Source organism: Arvicola amphibius, chromosome 1, assembly GCF_903992535.2.
Source record: "Arvicola amphibius chromosome 1, mArvAmp1.2, whole genome shotgun sequence".
Taxonomy (NCBI): Eukaryota; Metazoa; Chordata; class Mammalia; order Rodentia; family Cricetidae; genus Arvicola; species Arvicola amphibius.
In genome coordinates, this window is record NC_052047.1 from 30,824,038 (window position 1) to 30,841,506 (window position 17,469).

General features: G+C 43.8%; 2 protein-coding genes across 4 annotated transcripts in view; both read left to right on the top strand.

Moving 5' to 3' along the window:
* The window catches only part of Nfxl1 (nuclear transcription factor, X-box binding like 1), a 40,987-nt gene extending 35,384 nt beyond the window's left edge, over positions 1–5,603 (top strand). For both annotated transcript variants that reach the window (XM_038330065.1, XM_038330076.1), the window contains exons 20-23: positions 394–498; positions 2,728–2,814; positions 3,574–3,627; positions 4,603–5,603. In XM_038330065.1, coding sequence (XP_038185993.1) covers positions 394–498; positions 2,728–2,814; positions 3,574–3,627; positions 4,603–4,776 — 420 coding nt within the window. In that variant the 3' untranslated portion in view covers positions 4,777–5,603. The remainder of the gene's footprint in view (positions 1–393; positions 499–2,727; positions 2,815–3,573; positions 3,628–4,602) is intronic.
* A 4,021-nt stretch (positions 5,604–9,624) lies between these two features.
* Corin (corin, serine peptidase) overlaps positions 9,625–17,469 on the top strand; it is a 200,831-nt gene continuing 192,986 nt past the window's right edge. The window contains exon 1 of one of the 2 annotated variants that reach the window (XM_038345201.1): positions 9,625–9,693. In XM_038345201.1, coding sequence (XP_038201129.1) covers positions 9,625–9,693 — 69 coding nt within the window. Of the gene's footprint in view, positions 9,694–9,926; positions 10,194–17,469 lie in introns of those variants that run through there. The other variant, XM_038345193.1, reaches the window with a different exon arrangement.

Genomic DNA, 17,469 nt, shown 5'->3' on the forward strand with positions numbered 1-17,469 from the left:
TTGTTGCCCCAGGGCTCCTCGGAGAAGGGACGTGCTTTAAGGCACACAGCACTTATGCTTGCTTACCTTCATTGGCTTAGTCACCTGGCTGTAGGGCGACAGTGACATTTACACTTGAAGTGGAAATTGAGAATATTAAAATTTTCTAATAAAAATAATTTGTGTACAGGGAGGGGAGCAGAGAAAAATGTAGAGCTCAATAAAAAATAATAATTTGTATAAATATAATAATCTATCTTAAAAAAAGTTGAAGGATCAGTTCATTCATTATTCAGGGCTAATTGGCACTATGTGTGACACTCTTAAAATAGCCGATAGGGGGAAAGGAAAGGTGGAGTGTGACCAAAACGTAAATGACCAGTTGCCTTTTTTTCTTTTTTTTCTTAACTTTAGCTTCCTTGTGGCCATAGATGCAAAGAGATGTGTCATCCTGGTGAATGTCCCTTTAATTGTAACCAGAAGGTAAAGCTTAGATGCCCTTGTAAAAGAATAAAACGGGTACGTATTTTAAATGATAGAATTCCTGTTTGCTTTGGTTTGTATGTTGGTAATTCTTTGGCTTTAATTTTAAGGTTTTAGTTTTTAGAATATTTTCATTATATTTAAACTGAGCCAATTTATTTCTGTAAGTGCTCGTCTAAAAAAATCAGCATTGAGCCGGGCGGTGGTGGCGCACGCCTTTAATCCCAGCACTCGGGAGGCAGAGGCAGGCGGATCTCTGAGTTCGAGGCCAGCCTGGTCTACAAGAGCTAGTTCCAGGACAGGCTCTAGAAACTACAGGGAAACCCTGTCTCGAAAAACAAAAAAAAAAAAAAACAAAAAAAAAAATCAGCATTGGCAGTCAAATTTTTGTAACTTAGAGGAATGAAAGATGGCTTTCTGTTGGCTCAAGCTCGGTGCCCTTTGTTGGCATAGTACTGCTGCACTTGGAACTGAAGTGTGAGCAAGGGGCTGGTGAGTGATGGGCTGGGCTCCTGGGGGAGGAAATGGTCTGGAATTAGGTTTGTTGTCTTTTTTATATGAAGCTTTCATTTGCTGTCAGTATTCTCCTTTGAAAATAGTTCCTTGAAAAAACTTTATAGTCATAAAATAAGCCTCATTAATTAATACTGAAACCTGGAAAAAAGTAATTGTAGGATAAAACATTTTTAAAAGTTTATTTTTTATATATTATGTATAGAGGATTCTGTATGTACACCTGCAGGCTAGAAGAGGGCACTATATCTCATTACAGATGGTTGTGAGCCACCATGTGGTTACTGGGAATTGAACTCAGGACCTTTGGAAGAACAGCCAGTGCTCTTAACCACTGAGCCATCTCCAGCCCTGGATAAAAGATAGTAATGGAAGAATAAGCAGGTGAAAACTTAGTGACCAGAAAGATCATTCTACAATAATTAAGGCTGGGTAGTGGTGGCAACACACCTTTAATCCTAGCACTCGGGAGGCAGATGCAGGAGGATCTTTGATTTTGAGGCCAGCCAGGTTTACAGAGTGAATTTCAAGCCAGCCAAAACAACAACAACAACAACAAGAAAAAAAAAAAAACCCACAGGGTTTAAAAAAAAAAAACAGTTAAGAAAAAGAATTTTTTTACTCAGTTCTCAGTTGACTTCAGACAGGTGGAGGGAGCTCCATAAAGACTTGTTTTATTTGACTTGATTTACCACACGGCAGTTATAGTTGTATCGTGTTATATTGTATTCTTGTCCTTTCCTTAGCTAATTGGTTTCTTTTTTGCATTAATTCTTTATTCTTCCGTGCAACAGACATTTGTTGAATTTCTTCTGTGTGGCTCTTGGATTTCCTTTATTTTTTTTGATAAATTTTTACTATACTTTCTTATAGTAGGTAAATTTCACATTTAAATTTGTATTTAGTTTGTATTTAAATTAACCCCATTTACAAGAAAATATTTGCCAGACTATTTTTAATCTGGATGTGTCTTCAGTTTTCTGAAATCTCGGGTCTTGTCCAAGTGTAGTTTCCTATTCAGTGCTTAGACAGTGAAGGATTTTCATAGGAACTTAAAAATGTTAATAGTTGAAAGAAATCTCTAGTTCTTCAGGAAAGCTGCAGACTGGTTTTGGCTGGCAGCACTAACTGTGTGTATTACTGAGGTGGGTGGAGCATGACGGAGGCTTGGCGCAAGGTGCACACTCACACAGTGTGCGGTCACCATAGGTGGTCGCTAATGCTCACCAGACAGTGGGCAGCCAGAGCATTTCCTTGTCCCAGAGAGCTCTGTTGGACAGTACTGCTCTAGAACATTACCTAGATGCTTTGGAAGAATAACAAGAATCAATATATACAGGATAAAAATAAAACTCAGCTGAGTTGATAGAGGCATATAGTAAATTATTAAGTTTATTATTTTAATTTTATGGTTTTAATTATTTTAATTAAATGAAGTAGGGTAATCCTTTATTTTGGTTCAGTGGCTAAGAGTATATTGCTCTTTCAGGGTACTCCATGGCAGATCCCACACGCGTCCTGTAACTCCAGCTCCAGGCACACCTTCTTCTGGTGTCTGAGTACTGCATTCAAGTGCACCTACCCCCAGTCAGAAAAAGACATAAAATAAGGGAGTAATCATTTGAACCAAGATACATAATGTTTAGTGCATGTAGCATATTTATAACCTTCAGCTGTTAGGTGAGCTTTGCTGGCATATAGTTGTGATTTGAAAGAACAGTTGACTAACTTTTCAATTTCTATTACTTGTAGGAATTGCCATGCAATAAAATACGTGAAAGTCAGGTTTCAGTGGAATGTGATGCAACATGCAAGGAAATGAAGCGGAAAGCGTCTGAGGTGATGTCTCATTAAGACTTATTCCTAATGTGCTAATGGCCTTTTCTCTAAGATTTGTTCCAGTTCTTTATATTAGTAAAATCACTTGTGCTTACGTTAAGAAGGCTCTTGTATAGGCTTATTTTGGACCTGAGGTAGTTTTATTGCTTGCTGTGTATCTATAAACTTTTTGTCTTTTATATCTGTTAGTATGCTTGCTCTGGCCCATAGCCATTTGTTATAATGATACTGTTAGCCTCCTGAAAACTAGGCTAAAGTATGCAAACATAAGATTTGGGGTTGGTTTGCAGTTTGAGATGTCTTTAGTGTTGATTCTGCCTGCCAAACCAGCCAGTCCACAAATGATTGGTTTCCTTGATTCAAAGTCTTGCCTTCCATACAGGCATGTGAGAGAAATGATCAGTTTCTACTCTAGGAAAATATGGTATTAATAATTGATTCTTAATATGGTAACTTCAGGAGAAGTTAGTATTTTAATTTCAGAGACTTAATGACTCTAATTCTTAATTGAATTGTGATCTAATCTCATATACCTGGTAAGAGGAAATATTTATTTAAATTATAACAAAAATATAAATTATATTCACTACCCTGAATCTGTTAGATGAACTGGAGCTTGGTCAAAACTTCTCAGTGTAATACATTTCTTTATAGGCTGTCCAATGTAAGGCTAGATTAGTAGAGCCTGGGTGGGAAGATGCCAGACTGCTACAAAGAATTTGATATCTGGTTGTTTATTTTACTTTTAAATGTAAATAGATTAAAGAAGCAGAAGCCAACGCTGCTCTGGAAGAAGAAAAACGAAGACAGCAGGTACCTCAGTGCGGGCAGGCTTGTCTCTTGTGTAGTTTAGTTGTTCAGCGTGCAGCATGGGTGGCCTAGAGTAACCAAATGCATCCAGCATCAAGTTTGTTCTCTGTATCAAAATCCACTTGAAAAATTCTGACTTGTTTTGTTGACAAATGCCTTTTTATAGTAAATGAAATTCACTGATAGATGGTCTTTAAGTGTAACTTAAACTACAGTAGCGGTGTGTTAGGGTTTACATTTTCTTCAGCTGAACTGTGCTGTGTAGATAATGCACATTTGCTCAGTGGTCACACTGTTTAGTCGCGCACTGACTGTGGTGCGTTCTGTCACTGTATAGTAACTCAGTGGGTGCTTTCCAGGAGGACCAAAGCCAGCATTGGGTGAAGACGGACACTCCAGGCTGTCTTCTTTTACAGTTGGATTTCAGTTCTTCCTAAAATAATCACTTGCATTAAGCATGAAGCATTTTTTTCCCATTAAAGAAAAAAGTATTTGATAAAAGAATCCAGTTGAGGCAACTTTTTATTCCTTACTCGTTGGCTTTCTGTGATATAAGCCACTAATTCTTATTTCCTGCATTATAAAAAGACTAGAATTATATGTGGAGCATCTCTGCATTTTGAGGAAGATGCTCTGGAGATAAAAAGTGGAGTTAAATTAAGAAAGCCGTTGTCTGCATTCTAGCATCTTTTGACTCAGTCAATGGCATGCCAGTTAGTTTAATGTCAAAGACAGGCTTGCAGTCTGAAGGAATTACTTCATTGGCACTCAATTCTGTTTTTTACCTAACTAAACTCTAACATTTGTTGAATACAGTCAGCAGTAGATGAGAGGATCTTTGTTTCTGTTTAAATCAAATTAATACATTTATTATACTGTTATTATCAACATTCCTCTTCGTTTAATTTTCATTTCAGTAGAAAGTTGCAATTCAGTATATTCTTTGAATTTAACACAAATGAAACTGTTTTGCTTTAGGCTGAACTGGAAGCTTTTGAAAACAGGCTGAAGGGTCGCCGGAAGAAGAACAGGAGAAGAGATGAAGTGGCAGTGGAGCTGTCTCTTTGGCAGAAATATAAGTCCTACCTCTTCCCAGCATTCGGGGTCTTGGTGGCAGTGCTTGTATGGTACATTGCCCATGGTGTGGATTAATGATTCTTTAAATCTTTTAATATACCTCAGACTGGAGTTAAGTAAATGTTCAGCTTAAGATATTAGAAAACGTGCATTGTAGAACAAGACACGTTCATATTTTTCTGTGTCCTTGTCTGGCTACAGTTAGGACAGATGTTTAGCTTTATCTGAGTTAGTGACCAGAGGCAGTGAGATACTATCTACAGTCAGAGCCGAGCGCTTAGCTGGTGGCCCCGCACTTAGTCTCCTCGTCCATGGTCTCCATGTTCAGTCCTCCGTCCACTGTCTGCGGAGCAGCGGGGATATTTCTCTGGTCACTTCCCGGGTACTTTTCTTGATCATGTGACTTTGTACTTTTCTAAAGAAGTGATTCTGTAAAAGAATCTGAAATTCTAACACAGGCTTTATAATTCGATTCCACATTAGTTTATCAGAGAGGAATTTTATTGGCCATTGAAGCAAATTTTACACTGTTTTCCTCAGGAAATAGAAAGAAATGCCCGGCTAGGTCCCTTATAGGAGGCTGTTTTTTTGTTCAAGAAGCCTAACTGAAGTTGGCATGTTTGCTAAAACTTGGATGTATCTTTTGATGATGATAATAAAGGAAAACTAAGATTTCTGAGCAATACGTGCAGAGCACAGGGTTGTGAGCTTTATGTACCGTTTCATTTCTCTTTGCCACAGTTCTTGATATGTTTATTATAGCTGGGAACAATCAACTTCATAAAATTAAACTGATAGAAAAATAATCAATAAGCCAGATTACATAGATTTGTAAGTCATTTAAAGTAGTTTTGCTATTTAATTATTGTATTATTATTTCCATTAAAAATTTTCATACCAAATTTGTAATAATATTTCTTATTTAGAATACTCAGGAGCTCCTAGTTTTAGGTTAGACAATTAGTATTGATGGCTAAAACTCTAGTGATACTGCAGAAAACAAACATTAATATTAGTAATATTAGCAGTGATAGTGTACATTTTAAATATCACTCCAAAGGGAGATTGGTAAAATCTATATAAGATAGCAAGCAGAGTAGACTCACAGAAAATGAATCATGTGATAAGTGGTGTTAAAAAATAATAAATGGTGCTGTAGAGATGGCTCAAAGTTACGAACACTGTTCTTCCAGAGGACTCAGGTTTGATTTCGAGCACCCACATGGCAGCTCAGAATCAGCTCTATTTTCCAGTCCTGTGGGAATCTGACGCTTTTCCAACTTCCACAGGCACCAGGCACTCGTGTCGTATGCAGAAAAAACACATACACTACACATAAAACACCTAGTAATCTTTATAAACCAAACACAAGACGAGAAATAGTACAGAAAATGATAGAAGGGTGGAAGGGGTCTAGTTCAGGTGAGAAAGTCCTTCAGAGAGTTGGATGTTTGAACTGTGACCCCGTCTGGAAACTGGGGGGAAAGTCCGTGAGAAGGGAAAACAGTAAATAAAGTCACTAAATTTGGCATTTGATTCATTTGGCACAGCTGAAGATCAGAAAGAAGGGCTGAGAACTGAGAATTTAAGTTAAATGTAAATTGAGAGGGGGCAGTGCTCTATCTAGGCCAGCTCTGGGTTGGGGAAGGACCATGCTAAGGATTTGGGTCTTATTCTAGTCAGAGTGGAGAGCGTCGAGCAGTTTTAAGCCAGGAAGAGACTTGTTTGGGTTTCTGCAGTTGCCGCTGTTGTGAGGAACAAAGACTGCAAGGGTGATTTAGGGGTGGGGTTTGGGCAGCAGACGACACAGTCGGGCTAGTCTGGGTTCAAGCACTGGGATTGGGATTTAGTTACCTGGGGCTCCAGTGACTGGAGCGGAGCAGCCGCAGAAGTTCCTGTCTGAGAAGAGTGCAGGGAGTGTGAGGAGGAAGTGGATGCCTTAGGCCAAGGTGGAGTTACCTTTTGTCCACCTTCCCTGGTAGAACGCTGTCCCGTTGGTAATGGTGTGGGACGGCAAGAGGAGGAAAGAGTCAGCCAGTAGTCACCAGGAACTGCAGAGGTAAGACCGTTCCCGTTCAGTGTAAGCCGCCTTCAACACCTACCCAGTGTGTTGTATTTTCCTTGCTTTTGCTGCCCACATCAGAGTGAGTGCTGGAACCAAAGGTGCGACAGTCACCCCACCTGGCTGCAATCAAAGGCGCGAGTCACCACATCTGGCTGGAACCAAAGGTGCCACAGTCACCCCATCTAGCTGGAACCAAAGGCGCCACAGTCACCCCACCTGGCTGGAACCAAAGGCGCCACAGTCATCACACCTGGCTGGAACCAAAGGCGCCACAGTCACCCCACCTGGCTGGAATCAAAGGCGCCACAGTCATCACACCTGGCTGGAACCAAAGGCGCGCCTCACCTGGCTGAATTCGGGGCTGTTAAGGATTTTAAACACTGGAAAATAAATGTTTTCTGGTCGGAAGTAGAATTTGAACACCAAATCTCCAGAACTTTATGTCCTTTCAAGAAATACACCTTTGACGTAGCGTCCCATGTCACCTCCAGTGTTCTTTATTGATGATCATAGAGTCCTTTGTCAGAATTCTGAGTCCCTGGTGCAGCGAATAGTACTCCCCATCCTGCCGTGTGTGTATTTTGTTGTGGCTTCGTCCACTTGAGCAGACAACAATGGAGTGATGAGCCAAGTTAAGACACTGGGGAAAAATGGCTCCTTTGATAAGCTCAGTGCTAAGGGCGACTGTTTCAGCCTCAGGCCTTTTATAGTCAAAATTATTGAAACATTGGAAAATCTCCAGTCTTCAGGACGGGTAAATGGGCATGGTGGTACATGAGAATTATACCAGTACCCAGGAGGCTGAGGTAGTAGCAGGGTTGTGAGTTTTAGACCAGACAGAGCTACAAAGCAAGACCTGTCTCAGGCACACCAGAACTTCCACATTCTTTTACTGCGAGGGTTTGTTCATGAGACTCAGAGAAGATGAAGGCACAAGTTCTTATGACAAACACGCATATAACAGCTATTTTCTTTTGTCAGCAATCTAAGTTTCTTTAATCTTTGTTTTTTGTTTAAAGTATGCAACTAGTTTGATATGTGCTTGAAGTGCTAAACAATAAAACTTTCAGGATGGCACAAGAAATGTTAATTTTTTTGGAATATTAAGATTAAGACATTAGACAGGTATTACCACTTCTTAAAAATGAATTGAGGGGCAACGGATTTGGTTCAGTGGTAGAGCACTTGCCTAGCAAGCCAGCAACCACAGCTCTAAATAATGTAAGTTGAAGTACTTAATGTGTTTTTTTATAAGAATAATTCCAATTGGTCACTAAAAAGAGTGCTCACTATGAACTCATAGTGAGCACTCTTTTTAATTAAATTGAATATAAGACACATTTGGTTTCTTACAGTATGAAAGTTAATTACTAAGTATAAACAGGTGTTCATGATTTTTATACCCCTCTCCCCCAGCAGCAAAACATACCTCCATTACTGGTTCTGTTAGGGTAACTGGAGCTGTTGGAAGTGATTTTGGGCCATGTTTACCTTAATAGTACAATCCGCTTTAGGAACACAGCTCAGAAAGGCAAGGGAGAGACCATGTTGACTCCACTTAGCTAAGTCTGTTTCATAGATCCCATAACACCTCCACCAGGGGGCAGAACGTGGAAAAGAAAGGCTCGTGGGGCGTCAGGATGGATGTCCCTTCACCTAGTGCTCCATTCACAGACCGAGGGAGGGTCTCTGGCCCTCCAGGTGCGGCTGGCAGATGTGCCTCCTGGGCTCCGGGTTCCCAGATGGTGGAGGTGTGTGATGATGCAGGGTGTCACTCATGCTGGAACAACATGAAGTCAGTTTTAACGTATATGCTATTTCCCAGACTGCATGCCATTTCGGAATTAAAATACCCATTATCACTGCCTTCCAGTTGCACAAATGTGCCTTTGTCCACGCAATGATGCTCAAGGGACAGGTCATACAGTCTACTGGACTACATCTCCTCTAATGGAGATGGACTACTTCAGTATAACCGAGTAAGTTTTGAAATTTTCAAGATTTTGATTGAAATTGAATAAAAAACCAGGTCTAAGAAAACTTGTCTTTGGCCCCTTTATTTTATCCTCTTGTTCTTGTTGTTATTATTTGGCTAAACATTTAACAGTTGTCTTGGTCTTCAAGTGGCAATGCGACCTCAGCAGTGGAATGTCTTCAGTGCCCTCCTTGCTGCCTGTGGATGACAGGCGTGGATTTGCTGGTCCCCCGACTTCAGCCTATGGATGCTCTTGGCAGGCAGTCACAGGTTGGAGCTCTCTCGTTCCGGAAAGCCTGAGGAGCTACTCAATCTTGCAAAAAGCAGTTTCCTCTCTAAACTCTTAGCAGAATTTTGCAATTTCAATAATGCAAATAATGCCTGCCTTCAAACCTTCCGTCTTTTTTTTTTTTTAAAAAAAAACTTGGCTTTGAATTGTGTCTGTGGCAGTCATTTTGGTACTTGCGTGGCTAGATTCCTGCCTGAAGGGATGGAGTGTCCTGGGGTGTGATCAGGAGAGTTCACTATCATTCTAAACAAAGTTCTGGCCTCTGCTGCTCCTGTCCTGTAGTTTATTTTTTTTCCTGGTGTGGAGGATTGGGGCAGCAGACTCTTAACTTCCCATCTGCCTTAGAAGAATTTTTTTTTTTTTGAAGGCGGGGTGGGTATGAAGGAACTGTCATTAAGGGTTATGGGTAGGACCTAGAGACGTGAGTGGAGGGAGGGAGTGGTCTGCGGGTGGGGTCTGCCTAGGAGACAAAATGTGGGACTCCTTCCCCCTGAGTACAACTTCACTCTGAGTGAAGAGAAAGACACCCGTTGTGCCTCTTCTATAGAGCTGAGAAAAGCTACCGAGATAAGAGTGGACCGAGAAAAAAAAGATATGTTCATGAAACGGCCCCCCGCCCTTGCTCCGGAAGAGCACGGTCGCCGAGCTAGCGCCCCAAAGAGGGTAAGATCCACATTCCGCGCTCCTCTCGCGCATAGGTTGAGTGCCTGAGTCCTGGTGACTTCAGATTCAACCCTTTTCTCCCTGTCCCTTCCTCCCTTCATCGGGTGCCACCTCCTTCCTGTCCGTGGGTCAGTGAGTACGGACTTCTCGGTGGCACGCTCAGTGCCCTGAAGCCAGTTCCCAGGCAGAAGGTCCTCCACTCCGGTGGCTTGGCGTCGGGGACGCAGGCAGTCATGGGCAAGGTTTTCTTCAGCGTTCCGGTCAACTCAGTGCGGAGAGCCCGCTGCTCCTGTCCCGGGCGATGCTACCTCTCCTGCAGAATCCCTCCTACTGCCGCCCTCCAAGCACCGAGTGGGCTTGGCTGCGCGCGGGTTCCGGGGAAGGCTGCAGGTGGAGCCGTCGGATCCGGCCCCTCGGGGACCGGTGGCTTCCTCTCCGGGCCCACGTTCCAGGCTCCCAGCAGCTGGAAGGATAGCGTCGGAGCCCCGCCTGCCCCAGACGTAAGCCTGCAACCCTATTGCACTCAGCCCGGCTGTGCGCAGTGACTGGGTCCGGTTTGCAGAAGCGTTCCCTACTGGGGGCCAGTCAGCGCCCCGGAACGGTCCCATGCGTTGGTACCGCGTAACAGAGTGCTGGGAAAGCTCGCAAACTTTTCCTGGGGCGGGTACGGGTCCCGAAGCACCGGCGCCACTGGTGCCTGTCCGCGGGTTGCGCTGCCGCAGGCTTGGAGCTGCTAGGGTTTGGGACGGGTTTTCACGCAGCAGTCCCGAGGAGGGGTGGCCTTGCTGCTACGCTCTCCAGAGAAAGGGAAGGGCACTGCAGAGCGTTCTCCTGCCCCGAGCCTGAGGAAATCCAGTCTAGGCTGCTGCTACCCTTGGCTGCGGAGTCATTAGGGTCCTGGAACCTGCTGGTTCCTGCCAGGGTCCCAGCTGTGCAGAGGCAGATAGGACCAGTGTCAGCGGGGAGAGGGCTGGTTAGGTGTCCCGTCAGGTCCTGCTAGAACTTAGTTCGGGACTTCCACACGGTTGCTCTGGAGGCTGGAGGACGGCAGTGTGGGCGCTCTCGGCTTCCCATTTTGGGGAGTTGGGGTCTCAGTTTCTAGCTTCTCTGGAAGGTTGTCCCATCCCGTCCCGTCAATCCACTCTCACTGAAACTTTCCAGAACAAGGCGCTGAGGAGGCTTGTGGTACAAGGCTCCAAGAGTCTCTATGTCCACGTCTGTGCTTTATAGTTATTCCATTTTTAAGATTTGAAGGAATCCACGGGTGAACTCGGAAGTCTGCAAGAGAATCCGAGAGTGCCATCAGAAAAGGGAGCCCAACCACACCTTCTAGGACTCATTTTGACAGAGATGAAGCTAGAAGTGCGGCAAATATTAATTTTGGCAAATCCCCCAAACAAACAACAAAAACCTAGGCTTTTGGGGTATATACGTCAATCACAATACCGCCAACATTAGCTGGCTGCCTGGTACCCCCTAGTCTTGTATGAGATTGCTCAAAATCAGTTTCTGAAAGCAGGGTTCTGGGGTTGCTAAGTGCCTACTCAGTGGACGGTGAGGACCTGCGGATTCCTCCTTACACCAAGCGTTTTCACTGTATGAAGTGTTTTTAGAATGCGGGGAACATGTAGTAACCTAAGCCCTAGGAAGCTGTGAAGCTTTTGTAGGGAAGGGACCCATTCCAGAAAGTTCCTTGTGGGAACAAAGGAAATAAAAGCCTAAATTGTCCTTCCAGCTGGGTAAGGGGAGGAGGGAAGAAATTCTTTAGCAATCTCTTCAAGTAGATTTCCAAGAATGAGGAATTTTTTTTAAGACACGGAATAGATTCCACCATAAACTTTAATGTTGCAGAAATTTCAGCGATAGCAGAATGGTCACCAGGGCCCTTGTGTCTGCTATATTGGAAAGAAAGGGGGCCGAGGAGGAGGTAATGCATAACTTCAGGATTAAACAGGGGCAAGGTGCACATACACAAATGCAGTTAGGTTCAGTGTAGTCTGGGTGATTATCATCTCAGTTCGGCGTGTACGTGCGTGCGTGCGTGCGTGCGTGTGTGCGTGTGTGTGTGTGTGTGTGTGTGTGTGTGCGTGTGTGTGTGTGTGTGAATTTTGAGGTGCCTACTCTGGGACATCTGGAACAGGTATCATAAAAGCTGGTGGAGGACAGTGTCATCATGCCCCTACAAAAGCTAGCTTGTGCTTCAGGCTTGAGGGGCGAGACCATTTGCGGACATTCTTTAAATTGTTAGTTGTTAGATATCCTCAGGCCCCAAGGAAGAGTCTTTGCCTTTAATAAAAGCAGCCTCTGAGGTTTGTTCCAGGGCTTTCCCTGACAGTGAGGGGGTCATTTGGGCTGACAAGATAACAGAGTCAGCAAGTGCCACCAAGCTGCCCTAGTGACCCCCTCCACTGTCAGGGAGAGAATGGGAGGGTGGTGTCTCCAGAGAGGGAAGAGTCACTGTGTTCTCTCTCCATCCCTCATTATGCAACTTCCACTCTGAGAAGGTTGCTCCGAGCTGCTCCAGGACTTCCGTCCTCTTCCTTTAGTCCAGTGTCTTTCAACACAAAGATATTAATCTCCCAGTGCTGTTCTGGGAGCTCCCTGGGGACAAGGAAGAGCTGTGCCACCAACGGTTTGCTGAAAAGGTCTAAGACAGACAAGGATTGCTTACCCGTCATCTTTGCCTTAATAAGATAACCAACAAGTACGTGTCCATGCCCTATCGGTCCCATCCATTCTGTCCAGGCAAGTGGAAAACTATGCTGACTGGCTTAGGGATACTGACTGAAGTTCTAGGTCCCCGCTAAGAAGTCAGATAAACCAGGTTGGCTTTGCTTCTTCCTCCAAATTTCAGCCTCCCCCCTGTCCTGCTCTTTCTCTGGTTCAAATGGAGGAACTAGTGAATGAAACGTGCCATAGTGAGCATTCTTAAGAGAAAGACCACGGGGCTTGGTGTCAGATCTCCAGTTCAAGCTTTTAAAAGCAGCCGGACCATGGTCAGGTCAAGTCCTCTTGCCAAATCTGTTTCCTCCCTCAAAGTGGGGATGGTGCTGTTTCCGCCTACAAGGACACCATGTGATGGGGGCAATACTTATGATAAGCAGCTATATGTAAAAGTCAGTGCATTCTGTAGAGCCTCATTAAATATTTAAGAAAATCCCTACTGAGGTCTTGATGTTTAAAAATATTGTATGCCTTTAATATATACAACTAGAGTTTGAAATAAGATTATGACCCTGAAGCCACCACCACAATTCATTCCATGAATGGATCTAATGCCTCTTTCTGCTCTCTTAATTATGCCTTTATCATTTTGCTATAAGAATATTTAGCATGAGATCTATTCTGGTAGCAAAAAAATAACTTATAAAATATAATTTAGTATTGTTACGTAAAGGGTAGCTCTCCAGGTCTTAGTTGTCTGGCAATACTTGAATTACAGGCCTTTTCTGAACACTTCCCACGTCTCTACCACACCCACCTTGCTCTGCTCTTTTCTTCAATGAAAGGGACTCATAGGTTCCTCATACGAGTGGGATCCTGTGGGGTGTTGATGTCTGTGTCTGGCCCGTCTCATTTGGCATAAGATCCCGGCTTCATTCATCTTGTTAGAAACAGGAGGATTTTCTTCTTTTTATGCTTGACTAATACTCCATTGTGTGTCTGTACACTTTCCATCATTCGTTCACCCGCCATTAGACCTGCAGGCTCTTCCATACCCTGAACATATGAACAATCACTGCAGTGAACAGCTTTTTCTCAAGAGCCAGTTTTCAACTCCTTTGGGAATATTATCTATCTGTCTGCCTGTCTGTCTATGTCTGTCTATGTCTGTCTATCCGTCTGTCTATCATCTATCTATCCATCTAGTATTTGGAGTAGGATTGGTGGGCCCTAAGGTATCTCCTTTGAATTTTACAAGGAATGTTCATACTGCTCTTTCACACCATTCCCTATAATGGCTGCACCAATTTATACTCTTTCCCCGTGAGTCTCTATCAAGTCCCCTTTATTCTCTTGTTTTGGGATTGTGGACAGTGTCGCCAGAACGAGGTACTATCTTACTGTGGTTTTGATTTGCCTCTAATTAGAGAAGTTGAACAACTTTCATGTACCCGACGGCCATTTGTGCAATTTCTTTGGGAAAATGTCTGTATGAATCTTTTACTTAGTTTTAAAATTGTGTTATTTATTTATTTATTCACCTTTGCCATTGGATTATAGGTGTTCCCTATAAAGATAGCAAGGATCATAAGATATTTAACTTGTGACTATTTTTTCCACCACACAGTTGATGCTACTTCCGGATCATTTCTCTTGCAGGGCAGACACCACGTGTTCTGTCATAATCCCCACCAATCACTATTGCTTTGCTATCCGAGCATCCTATGAGGAGAAATGTTTCTTGTTTCTGCCAGGAATTTTGCAGTTTGGGGTCTTAATGCCTTTAATCTAGTTTTCTTTCTTTTTTTCTGTATGGTGTGAGATAAAGGTCCATGATTACACTTCTGAATGTGGGTATCCAGTTTCCTTGGCACTATGTTGGAGACTGTCTTTCCCCTAGTGTGTATTCTTGTTACCTTTGTCAAGGACCACATATATCTGGTCTTCTAAGCTCTGTTCTTTTCTATTGGCCCACAAGTTCGTTTTTATATTAGAACTAGATGGCTTTGATTGCTGCAGGTTTATAATATCATCATAGCTGCTTAAATTATTTCAATGTAAATTAATCCTTTAAATCCAAGTTTTCACTCGCACTAGCGGTATCCTGAGCTCAGCAGCCACACGTGACTGACTACGGCTTAGACAGCGATGCTGGAAGGCCCTCCTCCTTATGGAACGGGCCTTCTTCCCTCTTATTCCTCCGGTAGTGAAGGCTCTGCCTAGCGCCCCCTGCTGCTTCCCTTTTTGAATGACTTTGTGCTGCTGAACCATTTCAGGGGTTCTGAAGTCTTTTACATAGCTTCAGCTTTTGTTGACAACTGTAAATAAGGCAGCATGTGACCCTAACCACCAGCTCCTCTGGAACTTTCCTTTTGGCCTCTGTCGCTTTCTCCATTGATGGGAACGGTCAACACTGAGGTGTTTTTGGCTTTGGAACAGACTCGGCCTCCACAAAGGGGCTCTTTTCCACCAAATCTTCCCTACCTTGGTATTCTTTTATAAGAATCAAGGCACTAGAAGGCTGAGTTTGATGTTTGGTACAAAATCCACCAAGGGTGCGTGGTTTGTGGGGTTGTAAATGACTAACTCACCTCACTCTGTTGGGCCTTTCCATGATATATCATCATTTGACAAACTCTGGGTTTTACTTTTACTTTGGACACTTTATTCTACCTTATACTAGAATATAAGCCTTCAAGGGCAGAGCTGTTTCAGCGTCTTTATGGACTGTTACGAATGCCTGGTATACAGCGGGTGCCTAATAGTTATCTGTGAGTGGCTGAGGTGAATTTGAACCTAGCAAAAAGAGAGCGAGGTGCTATGTTAGTTTCTGATGGCTGCTATGATAAAATGGAGAAAAGTCTGGGCTCACAGCTTCCGGGGCCACACACGATATCAGGGTGTTGATAGGGTCTTCATCCCTTTAAAGGGTTTGTGGGAGAATCCTTCCCTTAATATTCCTAGCTTCTAATTAATATTCCTCAATGTTCCTTGGTTTATAGACGTGTCACCCCAATCTCTGCCTACATTGTCACATGTCTCCCTCTTGTCTTTAGGACACCTGTGACATTGGATTGGCAACTCACCCTAATTCTGTGTGTTGTTATCTTCAGCGGGCCTTCATTTCTTACTTCCTAAAAGGTTTTTCTCTTTCCGCTTTGGCAAATGTGTCTTAGAGCAGTGGTTCTCAACCTGTGGGTTGCATATCAGGTATTTATAGTATGATTCATAGCAGTGCCCAAGTTGTAGTTATGAATTAGCAACTAGGTGATTTTATGGTTGGAGCTCACCATAAAATGAGGGACTGTCTTAGAGGGTTGCAGTATTAGGAAGACACAACGCAAGTCTATTGTTCTTGCAGGTGCATAGTCCCCATGCTGCTGGGAGATGATGCTCTGTGAATGAGCACTCTCTACCTGGGCGGGGAGCCCTGAGCACGGAACTGCAGGTCCGACCACCCCTTTTCAGGTTGTTACCATCCCAAGATTTTCTCTAGTCCTTATGAAAAGAGAACCATTATGCCTTGAGGCACAAACTACCCTGTCTCACTCCTGCTGTCTGCTGAGCTCTGCTGAAGGGTGTCCAGAGCCTGTGAGTTTTGTCTTTCTCTCATCCTGTAGGCTGTTGCCCTATCAGCTCCCTTGTGGGACATTTCTCTATGTCTGTCCCCTCAGAACTGGCGGTGAAAAATGCATGCCAGTCCCTGATTAGGTTGGTGGAAGGGCTAGAGGGACCTTGCAGGTGATCTGTGTCAACATTCGGCAGTGGTGTTGATGCTATGGAAAGAAGGCTCATGGGAATTGGAAAGGAGGTTCACGGGAATGCATTTGGAGAAGGAAGGACAGCGAGCAAGCCACCAGGCTGACTTAGCAGGGGGTGCTGAAAAGAAAGGGGGGGGGGTATAAAGGCCCGTCTGGCAACACCCATACACTTGCTTAGTTCAGGGATTCTTTAGGCCAATGGCATTTGAAGAGTTCTTTCTGTTTCCAGTATCTGGGTGAGGAAGGCTAAAGAAAAGTCCTTCTGCTATGGTGGAACACGGATCGCTCCGAAGCCATGGAGATGTCATTTCGTTAGGGTGCCCCAGCCTATTAGAGAAGACAACTTCAGGAACCTTCTGCTTTTGTTTTTCTGGAACAGAATCTCAGGTAGTCCAGGCTGGACTTAGATGCCATATGAATTGCTGATCTTCCTGCCCTACTTCCCAAGTGCTGGGATCACAGGCATGTACCACTATGCCCAACCTGACAATACCAGGAGCTCTTACTTGGGGGCTCCATGGCCTTCGAAACAGTGAAAGATCTCTTTGCGGATAGTTTGGTGTGGCTTTTTCCAGATAGTGCAACACAGCTCCCCAGGGGCTGGCAGGTGCTGGGTCTTTGAAGAACTCATGGGCACAGCTTGACCTGGACAGGAATAGATTCTTTCATCCAGTTGACAAGAGTTTATATGCCAGGCATGAAACTAGACCCTTGGGGATCTACTGATGAACAAAATTAAGTTCCATGCACTTGGGAAGCTTAACTTGACTAAGTACTCAACTTGCAACAGGAGTGCAGGGAAGAGACCTGGGTGAAGATTCTATGTCAGCCGGCCTGATCTTCACCCAATGACCTCGGTGAACGCAAGATGATGGAGAGCCATCTGCTGTAAAACCCTGGTGCCTTTTGTGCACCTTTCTAACGGTTCACAGTGCGATTCTGTGTTAAGGATGTGTGCTCTCTTGTCCTCTTGGCGGGAGCCAATGAGCTAATTAGGTACTCCCCTGAGGAGCCTTATTCCACTCCTGGAGAACATGTGGAATCCAACGATAGAAATTATATTGTTCTCCCATGCAGTGCTCCCGCTGGGGGTTTTCAAGATGTATTTTGATAGTACGAAATTCTCACCCTTGTTTATTTCAGAGCCTCATCCTCCAGGTAGGCAGGATGCCTGTGTGGCTTGGAAGTCAGAATGTCGTCGATTTGCTTAATATTACTCTTATCTTTAAGACATTTTTGTCCCAGTCAAATGAGATTGGAAATGGGAGTTCAGCACTAAATATCCGGATGCTACAAACCATGGGACTTTGCAGGTGGAAACCAGGTCCCATTTTCTGTGTCCGGGAGCTGC